The 15,912-nt window shown below is 40.0% G+C and overlaps 1 protein-coding gene across 6 annotated transcripts in view; it reads right to left on the reverse strand.

Moving 5' to 3' along the window:
- The window catches only part of snx7 (sorting nexin 7), a 65,737-nt gene that overhangs the window by 36,489 nt on the left and 13,336 nt on the right, over window positions 1–15,912 (reverse strand). For all 6 annotated transcript variants that reach the window (XM_078218809.1, XM_078218804.1, XM_078218807.1 and 3 more), the window contains exons 2-3: window positions 8,432–8,614; window positions 2,577–2,687 (exon numbers count right to left, since the gene is read on the reverse strand). In XM_078218809.1, coding sequence (XP_078074935.1) covers window positions 2,577–2,687; window positions 8,432–8,614 — 294 coding nt within the window. The remainder of the gene's footprint in view (window positions 1–2,576; window positions 2,688–8,431; window positions 8,615–15,912) is intronic.

The raw sequence follows: 15,912 nt of genomic DNA on the forward strand, positions 1-15,912 counted from the left end.
CAAAAATCTCCATGAGACTATAGAAATTTGCTGGATTTGACAGGCCGATACTAATGACCTGTGGAACAGATCAAGCTGATCAGCCATGTGAACATTTTGTGACTCAAGTGGCCAAATTCAAGTCCTCCAGGGCACAAGGCCAGTTCAAAGCTTGAGCCTATTGGAAAAAAACTGCTCTGCGACTTGCCTGTGTATATGCTACTCTATGCTTTCATCTCTTTTTCTATTATCCTTATAGTACATCAATTACTTTATTTCACTGTTACTCTACTTACGTTCCATTTTTACTTATTTGTTTTTGTGTTTCTAAACTGTAGTTTCCATTAGTCTTTTTCTTGTTAATCTCATATTGCATCTACTTGAGTTTTCTTTTTCTCATTTGACTGCTTAGTTGCACTCCATCTTTTTGTTACTATCTTCTTGGGACCAGGTAACTTGGGCTAGCTGAAGCATACATTCAAAGAAAGCACAGTAGCACAAGACAAGTCAACATGTACATGCATTCTGAAAGCTGGCATGAATTTGAGCTAAACCATGTAGTGCAAGGATAAATACAATTGTATCATTGTCCAATATGGGGAAAGGCCAAGTCTGTTAATTTTGTGGGTGGCTGGGAAACATGTTAGGCAAACTGCAACATACGAAAGGAGGTTTGCACACAGCTTCATGACTTTTCTCGCAAATGATTATGTAATGCATGCATAACAAATTCAAAGTTTGCTTTCAAAGATAAACAGTGGGGTACATGCCAAACTATCACGGTCGCCCTCCTCCACAGAATCTGCGTACAGAAATCATGGGCCTGATTTTACCAAAACTTAAATCGCGGTAAAGTTGGGCGTCGGGCCTATACCGCGATCTGCACCTGATTCCGAGCAGATCGCGGCTTTATTGACACCCGATTCAGGCACGGGTCTGGCACGTGCCCGAATCAGGCGGCCCGGCGATTTAAATGCATTAGCATGCATTTAAATCGGCTTAATGAACCGCGCGTCCAACTCTACCGCCAAATCCCACTTTACCGTCTTCTGGCCCGATCCGCATCCACGCTGTAACCGACCTGCAAAATAAAAGTCTGAAGTCGCCGCTGCAGCCTCTGAAGAGCGGGGTCAGAGACTGCAACGGCTCTCTGACCCATGTCATCCTCTGGTCGGGGTGGGAGGAGGAGAGGGGGTGCGACGTCTCATCCCCTGGGTGGGGGGGTGGGAGGGGGGGGAGTGTGATGTATCATCCCCGGGGGGGGAGGAGGAGGAGGAGAGGGGGCGTGACCGATCATCCCCTGGGGGGAGTGGGAGGGGAGCGGGTGTGACCTATCATCCCCAGGAGGGGGGGGGGGGGGGGGGTGGAGGAGAGGGGGTGTGACTGATCATCCTCTGGTCGGGGGGGGGGGGGGGGGTTCCGCTGCCTGTCTGCGGCCGATCCCTCCTGGCACCATCACTGGTACACTACCAGCCACAGATTACTCTTCCCTGCAGGTGCGAGAGAGATGGCTGTGGCTGGTAGTGTACCAGTGATGGTGCCAGGAGGGATCGGCCGCAGACAGGCAGCGGAACCTCCCCGACCAGAGGATGATCGGTCACACACACCCCCCCCCCCACTTTCTGCTTTTTATTTCGCGCCCGGGTGCGCTGTCCGATTTTTTTTTAACTGTTCAGAGCTCCGATCGGCCCGCCAGTGCTAAGCCCCGCACACAGCGCGGATCGGGCCGGAGCCGGCAAAACGCATATGGGCGCGCTACAAGGAGGATTCCAGGCGCGGATCTATTTGACGCCCAGATCCGGCACTTAGACTCAAAATGGTAAAATTCCCCCCCCCCACCCCCCCGCCAAATCTGTATTTTTGTGATTTAATTAAATCAGATTTGACACTATAATGATCACTGAGATGTGTTTGATTCCTCCTTCTGGAAACTAACTGGTTAACGGGACAGTCCTGTGAAGAGACACTGGAGAAATTGGGTCTGTATTATTCATGGTTTCGAAGAAGTAGTGATCTCATTGAAACCTACAAAATACGAAAAAGAATAGAAGGGTAGATGCAGTCAAGGTTCCCGTGGTTGGGGAGTCTAGAACTGAGAATACAATTCCAAAATAAGGGAGAAGCCACTTATGACCAAGACGAAGAGATCTGTTTTTAAAACTCAGAGGGTTGTGAATCTTTGGAATGTGGAAGCTCAGTCATTGAGTATGTTGAGAACAGAGATTGACAGATTTCTAAATACCAACGACAAAGGGACATGGGGATAATGCAGGAAATCTGCGATGATCGTATTGAACAGCGGAGCAGGCTGGATTGGCCTACTCCTGCTCCTATGAATACTTGGAAAATATGACCTTTGGGATTTGATTGATCAAAAACCCAATTTTTTTAAACCAGAGATCTGATTTGTCATGTGTATGCTTCTCTACCCCACTGACACAAACTGTGACAGTACAATAATTTCAGTTTAAGAAAGAATTTATGTTCACCCAGTCAAGAACTTTAATACAAAAAGAACAAAATACTTCGAGAAGTGTTTTGAAAATACGTAAATATAAGCAAATCTACAATTTGGCAGAGAATTTCCCCAAACTTACAGGAACAATTAAAGTAGAATGTGCTTCTTCAAGTTTGTCCTTTAGCCACAAGAAATCTTGATAACGTCTACGAACTTCATACTCACAAGAGTCAAACTCACTTCGAGTGGTCTATAAAATAGATTGTATAAATTATATAGAACAGCACAAATTATTTTGAAATACACAAACAGGCTTTTTACATTACAAAGAGCATCCATTTATTCTGGTGGATATTTGGATATTGCAGAACAAACTGTTCAAAGGTTTACTTGGGCTGATTAGCTGAAGACTATCATGCTATACAGGGAATGTAATGAATTTATAGCGCACAAGATTATAAATAAGGCTTAACCAAATAATTAAATTTCAATTGTCAACAGTGAATAGAAAACTGGATTGAAACTGATTCAGCTATGTAAAGCAGGTAGTGATATAAAAATTGCTGGAAAACGATCTAATCCTGTTAATTCAAGTAAAATTACTTATCAAGTAATGAAATTAGCATTTTAAAGAAAGTATCAAATAGACAATCATTCAGTTCTTCCAATTTTTTTAAGTCTTCCCTGACCAACGATCGTCCTTTTCTCCATTTTGAAAATATTCTCTCTTCTAGAACAGCTGCATGTGGGGTAGATGCCCTCAACCATCTTATATTAATTAACCTTTTTTTTTACAAGCCTAGATAGTGAGTATCTGCTTACTATACAACGACACACTGGTTGCATCCTGTTGTGAATGTGGGTGGATATCAAATAACTAAAGTAAGAAGAGACACTCCATAAATATCCCAATATTCATCAATGGTAGAGCTTAGTACAGGTGTTCAAAATACAAGACATTTGCATTTGCAACCATCTTTAGTCAGAGGTGTGGAGTGGATTATCCATCTCAACCGCTTCGGAGATCCTTACCTAGAGAGATATTAATCTTTGGCCAATTCAGATCAATCCACATGATATCAAAAAGCAGCCTGGATATAACAAACGCTACGGCACTAACAACATCCCACTACAGCGCTGAAGATTATGTCTTGTAACTAGATCTGCCCTGTCAAGCTGTTCCAATACAGCTGCAACATTGGTATTTATCCAACAATTTAGAAAATATTCAGGTATGTCCTACCCACCAAAACCAAAAGCACTGGTTAGGCCCCATTTGGAGTACTGTGAGCAATTTTGGGCCCCACACCTCAGGAAGGACATACTGGCACTGGAGCGGGTCCAGCGGAGATTCACACGGATGATCCCGGGAATGGTAGGCCTGACATACGATGAACGTCTGAGGATCGTGGGATTGTATTCATTGGAGTTTAGGAGGTTGAGGGGAGATCTAATAGAAACTTACAAGATAATGAACGGCTTAAATAGGATGGACGTAGGGAAGTTGTTTCCATTAGCAGGGGAGATTAGGACGCGGGGGCACAGCCTTAGAATAAAAGGGAGTCACTTTAGAACAGAGATGAGGAGACATTTCTTCAGCCAGAGAGTGGTAGGTCTGTGGAATTCATTGCCACAGAGGGCTGTGGAGGCCGAGATGTTCAGCGTCTTCAAGACAGAAATTGATAAATTCTTGATTTCTCGAGGAATTAAGGGCTATGGGGAGAGAGCGGGTAAATGGAGTTGAAATCAACCATGATTGAATGGTGGAGTGGACTCGATGGGCCGAATGGCCTTACTTCCGCTCCTATGTCTTATGGTCTTATTAGTCATGGTAAATACGTGGGGTACGGATATTGGTTTTGTGTGTGTGTGTGTGTGTGGGGGGGAGGGGGGGGGAGAGTGGGCCAAGGTAAGATGTTCTGTCAGAGAGTCAGTGCAGACTCGATGGGCCAAATAACCTCATTCTGTGCTGTAGGGATTCGATGATTCTAGCTGAGTCCCAGCAGATAGGGGGAGTGACTGCTGTTGACAGCAAGATAGCATTTGACAAAGTTGAATCAAACAGCCCGAGTAAAATTGAAGTCAAATGGAATCAATGGGAAAACCCTCCACTGGTTGGAGTCATACCTAACACAAAGAAAGATTTTTGGGTTGTTGAAGGCTAATTATCTCATCTCTAGGACACCATGGCAGGAGTTCCTCTGGACAGTGTCCTATGCCAAGCAATGTTCAGCTGTTTCATCAATGATCTTCCCACCATCGTAAGTTCATAAATAACGACATGGTGGCACAGTGGCTAGCACTGCTGCCTCTCAGCTCCAGCGACTCGGATTCAATTTGGCCTCAGATCACTGTGTGTGGAGTTTGCACGTTCTCCCTGTGTTTGCGTGGGTTTCCTCCAGGTGCTCCGGTTTCCTCCCACAGTCCAAAGCTGTGCAGGTTCAGTGGATCGGACATGCTAAATTGTCCCGTTGTGTCCCAAGGTGTGTATGTTAGATGGATTAGCCATGGTAAATGTGGAATAGGGCAGGGAAGAGGGCCTGAGTAAGATACTTTGCCAGAGAATCAATGCAAATGCGATGGGCCAAATGGGTGCGATGATCCCCTCCAACCTTCTGCACTGTAGGGATTCTATCGATTATATTGGGATATTCACTTATAATTGTACATGGGTCATTCCATTCAAAACTCCTCGGATAATGAAGCAGTTCATGCTCGCATTCAGCACGACTGGAAAACATTTAGTGTTGGACTGAACAAGTGCCAAGTAAAATGGACAGGCAGCGACAATCGCCAACAAGAGAAATTTAGTTACCTCCCTTTGACATTCAACAGCATTACCATTCCAGAATTTTCCACCATCATCCTGGAATCACCACTAACCAGAAATGTCCCTGGACCACCCATGTAGATACTGTGACGACAACAGTAGATAAGAAGCTGGGAATTCTGTGGCATGTTACTCATCAACTGATTCTCCAAGCCTGTCCACCATTCACAAGGCACATGCATGGAGGGTGATATAATACTCTCCATTTGCCTGGATGAATGCAGCTCCAACAACACCCAAGAAGCTTAATATCATCCAAGATCAAGTAATTTGTTCAATGACACCAGATTCAACCACCTTAAAAGACTGCTTCCCTTCACTACTGCCTCATCTGCAACAACTCAAAGCTTCTTCAGCTCACCTTCTAAATTTACAACCTCTATCATCAAAAGGACAAGGTCAACAAGCATATGGGAACACCACCATTTCAGAGTTCAGAGTCACGCCTCTTGACTTGGAAATTGATCCTTTTTCGCAGCTGGGTCAAAATCCTGGAATCTCCAACTTAATGACACTCTGGAAATAGGAAAAACTACTCAGTCCGCAATGGATCAAGGAGGTGGCTCATCGTAAGCTTCTCAAAGATAAATGGGGATGAGCGATTGTTAATCAATGTGGGCATCACTGATAAGAAGAAAACAAAACCAGCATTACATTCAAGCTTGGTGTTGTTCTCAACAGACATTCACATTTTGGCTTTCAAGTGATAGGGAAAAGGGAACCTCGGTTGATGGTTCCGTCCCTAGCCCAGAAACCACAGAAGTCAATAAAAATATTCCAATTGCATTTTGATCTGAAGTCAGACTTGTTGAAAACGACAGCACAGAAACAGGCTATTCAGCCTATCAAATCTGTATTAGTTATTCTCACAAAAGTTACCTGGCCCAATTCAGCTCCTGCTCACTCCCAAACCTCTAACAGTGATATAACATACTTCAGTTAATTTCTAAATTTTGCAATTAAGCTGCTTAGCACAGTCCTCATGCAGCCTCAGTTACTCTAACAATCAACTCCTGTTTGGGTCCCACCATATCTCAGTAAAAACTCATTGTTGCACCTCCATTCACTGTGACTTTCCCAGCAGAGAAAAGAATCCTGCATAGTTTTCTCTATTTTCTCTTGACATTTTCAAATATTGTTAACTTCCAATAGTACTTTAATGAGAATTACGGCTATCACTATTAATAAAGCTCCCCATAATGTTGGCAAATTTCTATTGTTTTATTCTCAAGAAAAGCCAGTCTCAATGCCTGCGGTATTGTAGAGGAAAAAATACTGCTTTCTTTTCCACACAAGGGAACCACCAATTCTGATTTCTTGACAAAATACTGAATGTTAAAAATGATGCTCTCAGCAGTGAAAACAAAGTACTGGAAAAACTCTGCAGGTCTGGCAGCATCCGTGGAGAGAGAAATAAAGTTAACGGTTTGAGTGCAACACAACTCTTATTTGGAACTTCATCTTGCTCCCAGCAAGTCTGGCCCCAGCCACTGAGCTGAAAAAAACTGGTAGTCTGAAGGTAACCTGGATGGAAAATAATTTCTAATTTACTGCACATTAGGGAGTTATTGTAGATGCAATCTCTAATATGCTAGGAATTTTAATTAGAAAAGGCCATCATTTTAATTAAACATCAAAAATAAGAGTGATGGTAGTCATGCCATAAATTAGTTGTCTCCACTCCCAAACACCATTCCTTTTTTTCATAAATTAGGCACTTTTTGGGAAAATGTATTTTTCAAAAGTGTTCTGCCTTGCACATGCACTAATCACAGAAAATAACATTTTATTTGACACAAATCCTACTGGAGGGAAAATCTGGTATCACTAAATTAATCATTTTAAATGTTCTCCAATAACAGTGTATGAGCATTTAAACTGGTAAACTGAAGATAAAATTAATATTCTGTAACTGGGGGAAAAAAAATAAATCTTACAACCTGGAAACAATTGATGTGTGTGTGAAGCATGTTAGTTTATTTAGGATCTGAATTAAAAGCTGAAATCAGATGAAGAAGGAGCACATTTGCTGCTTAATTTTCATAAAGATTTTTAATTGGGTAAAGCCTTAATGAGAGTAGTCATTATTCCGTGCCTCTTAAGACTTAAAATTCTCCTAAGACTTAAAATTCAACACAAGTTTTAAAATTCAAGTTGCTTAAAAACTACACATTGAGGAAATTCGAATTGAAAATTTCTCACTAACGTTGTCTAAATTTCCATCCATTATTAAGTAAAGGAAGTTATCGAGTCACCCAACTTCTAAGACTAAAATTAGACTTTTAATTACAAAATTCAGGGAAATAACAAAACTGTTTTATATTGCACCCAAAGTTATTAACAGAAAATGTTTGATTACGTTCCATAGGCAGATATAAATTTGCAGTTCAACTGTTTACGTTAAGCAGCATCGATTTTAAGAATAAAAGTTTATACTACAAGGTCCTTTTGTTATGGTCTTGAATTGCAATCTTATCTTTTATTACCAAAACGTTGTCGATTTATTTTACTTTAAATCAATCTCATTAAAGTACAAGTGTGCTAGATTTAGTATTTGTGCTGGCTTGAGTGGTGGACAGCCAGAAAATCAACTCAATCTTTTAAAAATATGTTTGAATGTTACTTGAAGTTTTAACAGCTTTAAGCAAAGATTTAGTTATTTGTAAATTTTATACATGCAGCATCCACTAAAATCTGTTTTGCATCAAAGTAGCCCAGTTTACCAGTAAATAGCACTCAAATATAGCAGCTTGTTTCGTTACCAAGCACATTTACTTTACAACTCCATGAAGCAAAGCTAAAAGCCTGACGAACAATACTTTCCAGTGATCATCCTTCTTCAAAAAGTACCCAACAAAACAAAAATAAAAGACTGAGAAATAATAGAATAATTCAGATTTGGCAACATTTTCATGTCAGAAATAAAAAGCATGTTAGGCCATCATAAAATATACTGAAAATACCTTATGATGGGCTACATCAGGACATTTTTGATTCTATATCTGGCAATCTGGATTTTCGAGCATCACTACATTTTGCTAGGTTTCTTCCATCATTCACCATGACTTACCCTCAGTATTGTTTTACAACAAAATATTACCAAAATTATGTTGTCAGTTTTCTGAATTAAATATTGGAATCACATTCATCAGTAACTATTTTACCTTTGTGGTAATCCTGTAAGTGACATAAGTTTCGATTGCTGTGACGTGATTTTCTGGGTCATCGACTGCGACAAAAATATCTTTACCGTCAGGTTCATCTTCCAAAGTGTGCTGATTTATCATGGAAGATGGCGAAGTCTGCATGGAGATACTGAATGAACTTGCATCGGTGAAACTAGCATCCTGTTGGAAGATAGAAAAGGGATTGTTATTAGAATACATAGAATTTACATCATCTGATTTTAAGATATTACTGTTGTACACTCACTGAACAGATGTACTAATTTGTATTTTGTTATATTTTGAATAAAAGTACAATCCAGGAGTTGTGAAGTTTTGAATTGAATTTTACAAATTGAAATTGTCAAAAGAGTATAAAATGTAATCAAACTTCAAATATGACAACTGGCACAAAAAGTAAAATACCTGAGATGCTGGAAACCTGAGATAAAAAGAGAAAATGCTGGTAATACTCAGCAGGCCAAGCAGATGTGGCTTAACGTATGTGGCCTTACATCAGAACTCCTTCACCCGAGTATTAATTAAAAAATGACAAGTTTACAAGTATACAATTAAAAGGGTATTTACATTACTGATCACTAGCTAGGGTTTAGTTCACACAACAAAGCAACTTCCCAATATTCAAAGCATGCCAATGGTGGGGCATATTGTGAAGTGCCATTTTGGTAAATCTAACTGTCCAGTGGCAGAATTCTAATTGCAATGACCAAATACTGACATTTAACGGTGGATCTGTTCCTCGCTTGAAGTTGCTGCACCTTTCATAAGGGTAGTACCATTCACTTCACCATTACTTTGACAGCAAACAATTAAGGAATGCGAGCATTTTTTGAAAGCAGATCGTGTGCAACTAATCTGACTGAGCTTTCTAATTAAGTAACAGTGTGTGTTGGTGAAGGTAACGTGGTTAATGTGGTGTACATAGATATCAATGTGATTGCAGTGTATACGAACTCCCAAAAGGCATCTGAAGGATTGCCATGTAATACGCTTGTTAGCACTCATTGAATACAAGGGATGGTTGCAGCATGGACACAAAGTTGGTTGAGTGATAGGATGCAGTAGAAACTGTTGTTCTGGGAAAGATATGCCCCTAGAATCATTACCAGGACCATTGCTCTTCTGATGTACATTAATGTTTAGACCAGGGCACAATTACAAAATTTGTGAGCGGAGGGTAGTGTTAAACTTCAAGAGGACGTAGACAGGCTACTTGGAACAGCCGGATACATGACAGATGAAACTTAATGCAGAAAAATGCAAAGTGATATATTTTAATAGGAAGAACAAGGAGAGCAACATAAAATAAGGGCACAATTCTAAAGGGAATGAGAGAGCGGAGACAACAGGAAGCATATACGCACAAATCACTGAAGGCGGCAGGGAAAGCTGAGGAAGTGGTTAAAAGGGGAGCAGTATTTGTCCTTTTCTCATTCACCATTCTCTGACTGAGTAGATAAAAGCAATGAGATGGAGGAACCCAATTTGATACTGATTTTAGCTTGTAGCTACAGGAGAAGGTTGTAACAGCATAAGTCTACCTAATGAACTCAAAGACAGCACTTTTAAAAATGTTTTATTATTATTGTTTAGTATATCAACTGATAGCACCAGGATTCTTGGTCCACTGTCTAGTTCTGTAACTTCCTTTGATCCTTCCTTTAAATTTCAGACCTGTACATTTATCAGCAAGATTTCCCAAGTCTGTGATAGCTTGTAACCATTGAGGTTAACATTTATTTCAATATGATGTATAGTTACAGAAAACACACCACATTTACTTTCACCAGTACCACAGGCCCAAAAATAAGATAAATGCTTGGAGTCAAGGAAGATTCCATGCTTATGGGAAAAATATCCATCAGTATCTTTTCTGTTATCTAAACATCCTAAGTTCCAGATTTTTACTCCAGCATGAGAATTACAGTGGAACCCCTTGACTGTAAACTCTCAGGAAAACTCCTAAATTATGATCAAATTTAAATTCCTATGAAGCAACAAAGTCAAAGTTAGTCTGGTGCATAACAACCATTATTTACCATAAGTCGCGACATTTAAGTCAACTCATTGTATCAGGAAAACCCATTTATTCAGCTCAAAAAATCATGTTTTTGCATATATGACGTATAGGTTGACCCTTATTTTCTCACATTAGTCATCAGCCTCAGCTTTTCACCTCATAAATACATTTTTAAAAAACTTAGTATCTTATAAATGGGAGCAAGTACTCAAGCAGGCAATACAGTTTGTTGCGAAGATGTGCAAGAGGCATAAACACGCCCACACAGAACAGACGGCACATGTCAAAAGATGGAGAGAAATTAGTTTTCCAACAATACAAATGAAGTACGAAGCTGGTTTCAAGCTAAAAGTCATAACATTTGCTAATCTGTCAAATAACTGTGCTTCAGAGAGGAAGATTTCTTTTTCACATTCAAAGTGACGAACGCCCACACCCGTGGTTAAAAGTTTATACTTGGCAGATAACCCTGATTTTTGAAAGGGTTTTCAGGCTTGAAAGGTCAACTTATATGCCACAATTTATGGCATCTAAATTTCATACATCTTATAACATGGGCAAATACAGTATCAACATCATAAGTTTTTTGAAATGCTCAAGAGTTTATTACAACAATTCTTTCCTGCTCAAAACATTATAAGTAAATACAATATAGCATTAAAAATTAAAGAAAAATACTCATCTCCTGAAATTTCTTTTATTCTGCAAAGTACACTGATTTTTGTTCTGATGGAGATCTGGAGTCATTATGGTGTCATGAATTTCCAGTGCTTCGTTATCTTTTGGCTCAATGAGTCAGCACAATCTCTAATGGTGGGAATTTTCAGCTCTGGAACATCTTTATTTACTTCCTCTGCAGCTCTGTTTCTTTCAAAGAAGAAACAATTTCTGCATCAGTCATCTTTCTGCAGATGTCAAGGTCATCATCCATTGAAACTGAAGGACTGAATGCTGCCTCACTCAAACCTCTGGGAATCCTTTAATCAACCTACTCATCTCGTGTCTACTGTTTCACCACACACCTGCGTGTATAAGGTTAGGTCTCATTTTCCAGCAGCACAGGAATCGATTTGGTGCTTTGAAGCTTTCCATTGACAAGCTCATTAGCGCTAGCTTCCGAAAACCAGGATTTTCTGAGTCCTTTGGTGACTAAGCCACCTTAGCAGCACTTCATACACATCAGCCATCTTGCGTTTATGCCCATGTTTCTTTGCCTGGTTCTCAATTCTCAGTCTTCAAGATATCCAGTTTTCTTTCAGAATTTTGAAATACTAGATTCAGTAATGCCAAAATTCTGTTTGACTCAAACCACAACATTGTTTTGAGAAATGATGAGCGAATTCAACTTCCATTCCATCCTGCCAAACAATACTAATACACAGCTGGATATCAGATAAAACGATGATGAATAAAAACAATGAGATTGAGAGATGAATCCTCAAGTTCTAAAGTGGAAACTGCTGGGATTTCTATGTATCTATTGCATACAATCAAGAATGTACATCAGTAAATGTAACTACAATAACACAAACATTTCACAATTGGAAGGATACAAGTTAGCACCTGAATGACATATTTCTGCAGACTCACAAGTCATGCTGGCAACTTCCCCAGAGCCTTATTTGGCTGACTCTTTTAATAAACTTCACTAAATGGTCTGGTCTGCTCTGGAAAAACTGAGCATAGCAGTGGAATTGTCCAATCCACCATCCCAGCTCTAAGCTTGTTCTTCAGCTTTCTGTCCCTTTTAACAGTATTACACACAGCAACTTGTAAATGTGCCTTCTGTTCTTCCCCCTACTGAAGCATCTTTGTCTCTGGTGTCCATATCCTAAGTTCCCTCCTCCTGGTAGAGCTCCTAGACAAGGGGTCACCAGGCGACGTGGACCAATATTTCTTATTACCCAAGAAAATTGCAATTGATTCTTTTACAATTTATGTCCTTTTCAAACATTCTTAAACAATCACCGATTCCACAGCTATTCTAATCAAAAATGCTCCTTTCCAGGTCAAAGTCGTCACAATAACTACAACCAGAGTTAATCTCAGTTCAAGCAGCAGTTGAAGGTCAACAACTGTTCTTAGCACCCGTTGGCTGGATGGGAAAAAATACTAGCATGGTTCATAATGATCATTATACAGTGAATGTCCAATATCATGGTGGAAGAAGTGGGTTTTTAAAGGAGGATCTTAAAGCAGAATGGGAAAGTGGAATGGTTATGGGCTTAAGGAAGAAATTAGAGAGTGTTAAGCAGGACAAGGGGCAGATGCCAGTGGTGGGGAGAAGAGGAGCACCAATGGCCACAGTCAAAGGAACATAGTTTTTGGGAGGGGGTGATATGGACAGCTGGGTGAGATTGCAGACGTAAAGGAACGAGACTATGAAGCTGTCTAAAAAAACACACTCCTGAAAAAATGAGTTCCTAAATCTGTAACAGGGTTCTAAAGAATTAAAATTAAAATTACAGTAGCAGAGATACAGCATAGCTGAAGACTTTCCAGTCTAATCTAAAATGACAGATGAATCGACAAATCATTCATTCATCCACCTGACTCATATGGATTACAGGTTTAACATATAAAGACTCACTTTCAGTAGAGAGAGATAACTGTCCTAACGGCTCAAGAGAATTGTATGGAATTTAATTAAGAATCATTAGTAGAAATGAAAAGTAATTGACTTGTCATAACTTGAGCTAGGAAAATTAAAAGTAAAAAGTAAGCTCATCGCACAATGTCAGGGAATTGGTTGGAAATAGAATGAGTTGTTGGCTTAAACAGTTTTGCATCCATTTGTTCTATGGTCACATTCCATTTGGTAAAAATAGCTTTCATTTCCCCCCACTAAGCGCAAGGAAGAAATGTGGAGAAAGATGCCATATTTCCCACAATGCTTTGTGGCTAAAATTTAGTATAAGTGGTCTCTGTCTACATGCCCCTGTCTACATCACTAGGGATGAAGTAGAAAGGGTCGAGAGCTTCAAGTTTTTAGGTGTCTAGGTCACCAACAACCTGTCCTGCCCCCCCCCCCCCCCCCGCCCATGCCAACACTATAGTTAAGAAAGCCCACCAACGCCTCTACTTTCTCAGAAGACTAAGGAAATTTGCATGTCAGCTACGACTCTCACCAACTTTTACAGATGCACCATAGAAAGCATTCTTTCTGGTTGTATCACAGCTTGGTATGGCTCCTGCTCTGCCCAAGACCGCAAGGAACTACAAAAGGTCGAGAACGTAGCCCAATCCATCACGCAAACCAGCCTCCCATCCATTGACTCTGTCTACACTTTCCGCTGCCTCGGCAAAGCAGCCAGCATAATTAAGGATCCCACGCACCCCGGACATTCTCTCTTCCACCTTCCTCCTTCATTAAAAAGATACAAAAGTCTGAGGTCACATACCAACCGACTCAAGAACAGCTTCTTCCCTGCTGTTGTCAGACTTTTGAATGGACTTACCTTGCATTAAGTTGATCGTTCTCTGCACCCTAGCTACGACTGTAAGACTACATTCTGCACCCTCTTGTTTCCTTCTCTATGAACTGTATGTTTTGTCTGTATAGCGTGCAAGAAACAATACTTTTCACTGTATATTAATACATGTGACAATAATAAATCAAATCAAATCTCAGAATTTGTGAAACTGGCATTATGGGCACCTCACAAAAACTAGAATTCTTAGCAATTAGTGATTCATATAATGAGGAAAGAATTTTGAGGTCTGATTCCATGAAGTGGCAAAGCAATGGTAGCAAAACCTTCTGCCATGTTTTGTCCCATGTGCTGGAGAGTGCTATAAAATTTGATTTCAACGTGAGCAAAATTATGAGCAGCAAATTGGATCGACAACCTAAATATCAGCTATAAAAGTGAACTGTTAGCTTCACCTTATTTGTGCAGAAATGTCCATATCAATACAGTAATGAATGTTGTTGCAGTAAAATAAGTTTGGTGGTAATGGTAAAATTTAATACAGTACTCCACATCCACCCTGTCAATACCCCTCAGGGTCTTAAAGGTTTCGATCGAGTCGCTTCTTATTCTTGTAAACACAAACCTAACCTCTCCAACCTTTCCTCAAAATAACCCACCCATTCCTGGAGTTAGTCGAGTAAACCTTCCCTGAACTGCTTCTAATGCATTTACATATTTCCTTAAATAAGGAGACCAATACTGTACACACAGTACTCCAGATGTGGCCTCACCAGTGCCCTGTACAACTGAAGCACACCTCCTTACTTTTATAATCAATTCATCTCACAATAGATAACATTGTTAGCTTTTCTAATTACTTTCTGTATTTGTATACTAGCCTTTTGCACTAGGACCCTCTTTACCTGACGAGCTTTGCATTCACTCGCCATTTAGATAAGCTTTTTTATTCTTCCTGCCAAAATGCAAAATTTCACATTTGCCCATATTATAGTCCATTTGCCAGATCTTTGCCCATTCACTGAACCTATGTGCCTTTGTAGCCTCCTCTTCACAATTAAATTTCCTACCTATCTTTATCATCAGCAAATTTAGCAACCATATCTTCAGTCCTTTCATTCAAGTCATTTATATAAATTATAAAAAGTTGAGGCCACAGCACTGATCCCTGTGGCACACCACTCATCACATCCTGCCAACCAGAAAAAAAACACATTTATGGCAACCGTAATCCGTTAACTAACCAATCTTCAGTCCATACCAATATCTTACCCCCGATACCATGAGCTTTTACTTCTCGCAATACCTTATCAAATGCCTTCTGGAAATCTAAATACAGTACATCCACCGATTCCCCTTTATCCTCAGCATGTGGCTCCTCCAAAGAACTCCAATAAATTGGTTAAACATGATTTCCCTTTCATAAAACCGTGTTGATTCTGCCCAATTGCTTTGATTTTTTCCACGCGCTCTGCTATAACATTTTTAATAATGGCTTCTAATGTTTTCTCTATGACAAATGCTAGGCTAACTGGTCTGTAGTTTCCCACTTTCTGTCTCCATCCCTTTTTGAATAAAGGAGTTACATTTATTACCTTCCAATCTATGGAACCTTCCCCGAATCTAGGGAATTTTGGAGAATTAAAACCAATGCATCAACTATCTCATTATCCACTTGTTTCAAGGCCTGAGGGTGAAGTCTATCCAAACCTGGGGATTTGTCAGCCCACAGACCTGACAGGTTACTCAATACCACTTCCCTGATGGTTATATTTAGTTCCTCCCTCGCTTCCATTTCCTGAGTTGTAGCCATTTCTGGGATGTTACTTGTTTCCAATATGGTGAAGACGGATGCAAAATACCCGTTTAATTCATCCGCCAAAGCCCTACTTTCCATTATCCATTCTACAGATTCACTTTCTATAGGACCAACACTCAGTTTTTTAAAATATCTGGAGAAACTCTTACTATCTGTCTTTATATTACTAGCTAGCTTTCTCTCATATTAT

Source organism: Mustelus asterias, chromosome 8 (assembly GCF_964213995.1).
Source record: "Mustelus asterias chromosome 8, sMusAst1.hap1.1, whole genome shotgun sequence".
Lineage (NCBI taxonomy): Eukaryota > Metazoa > Chordata > Chondrichthyes > Carcharhiniformes > Triakidae > Mustelus > Mustelus asterias.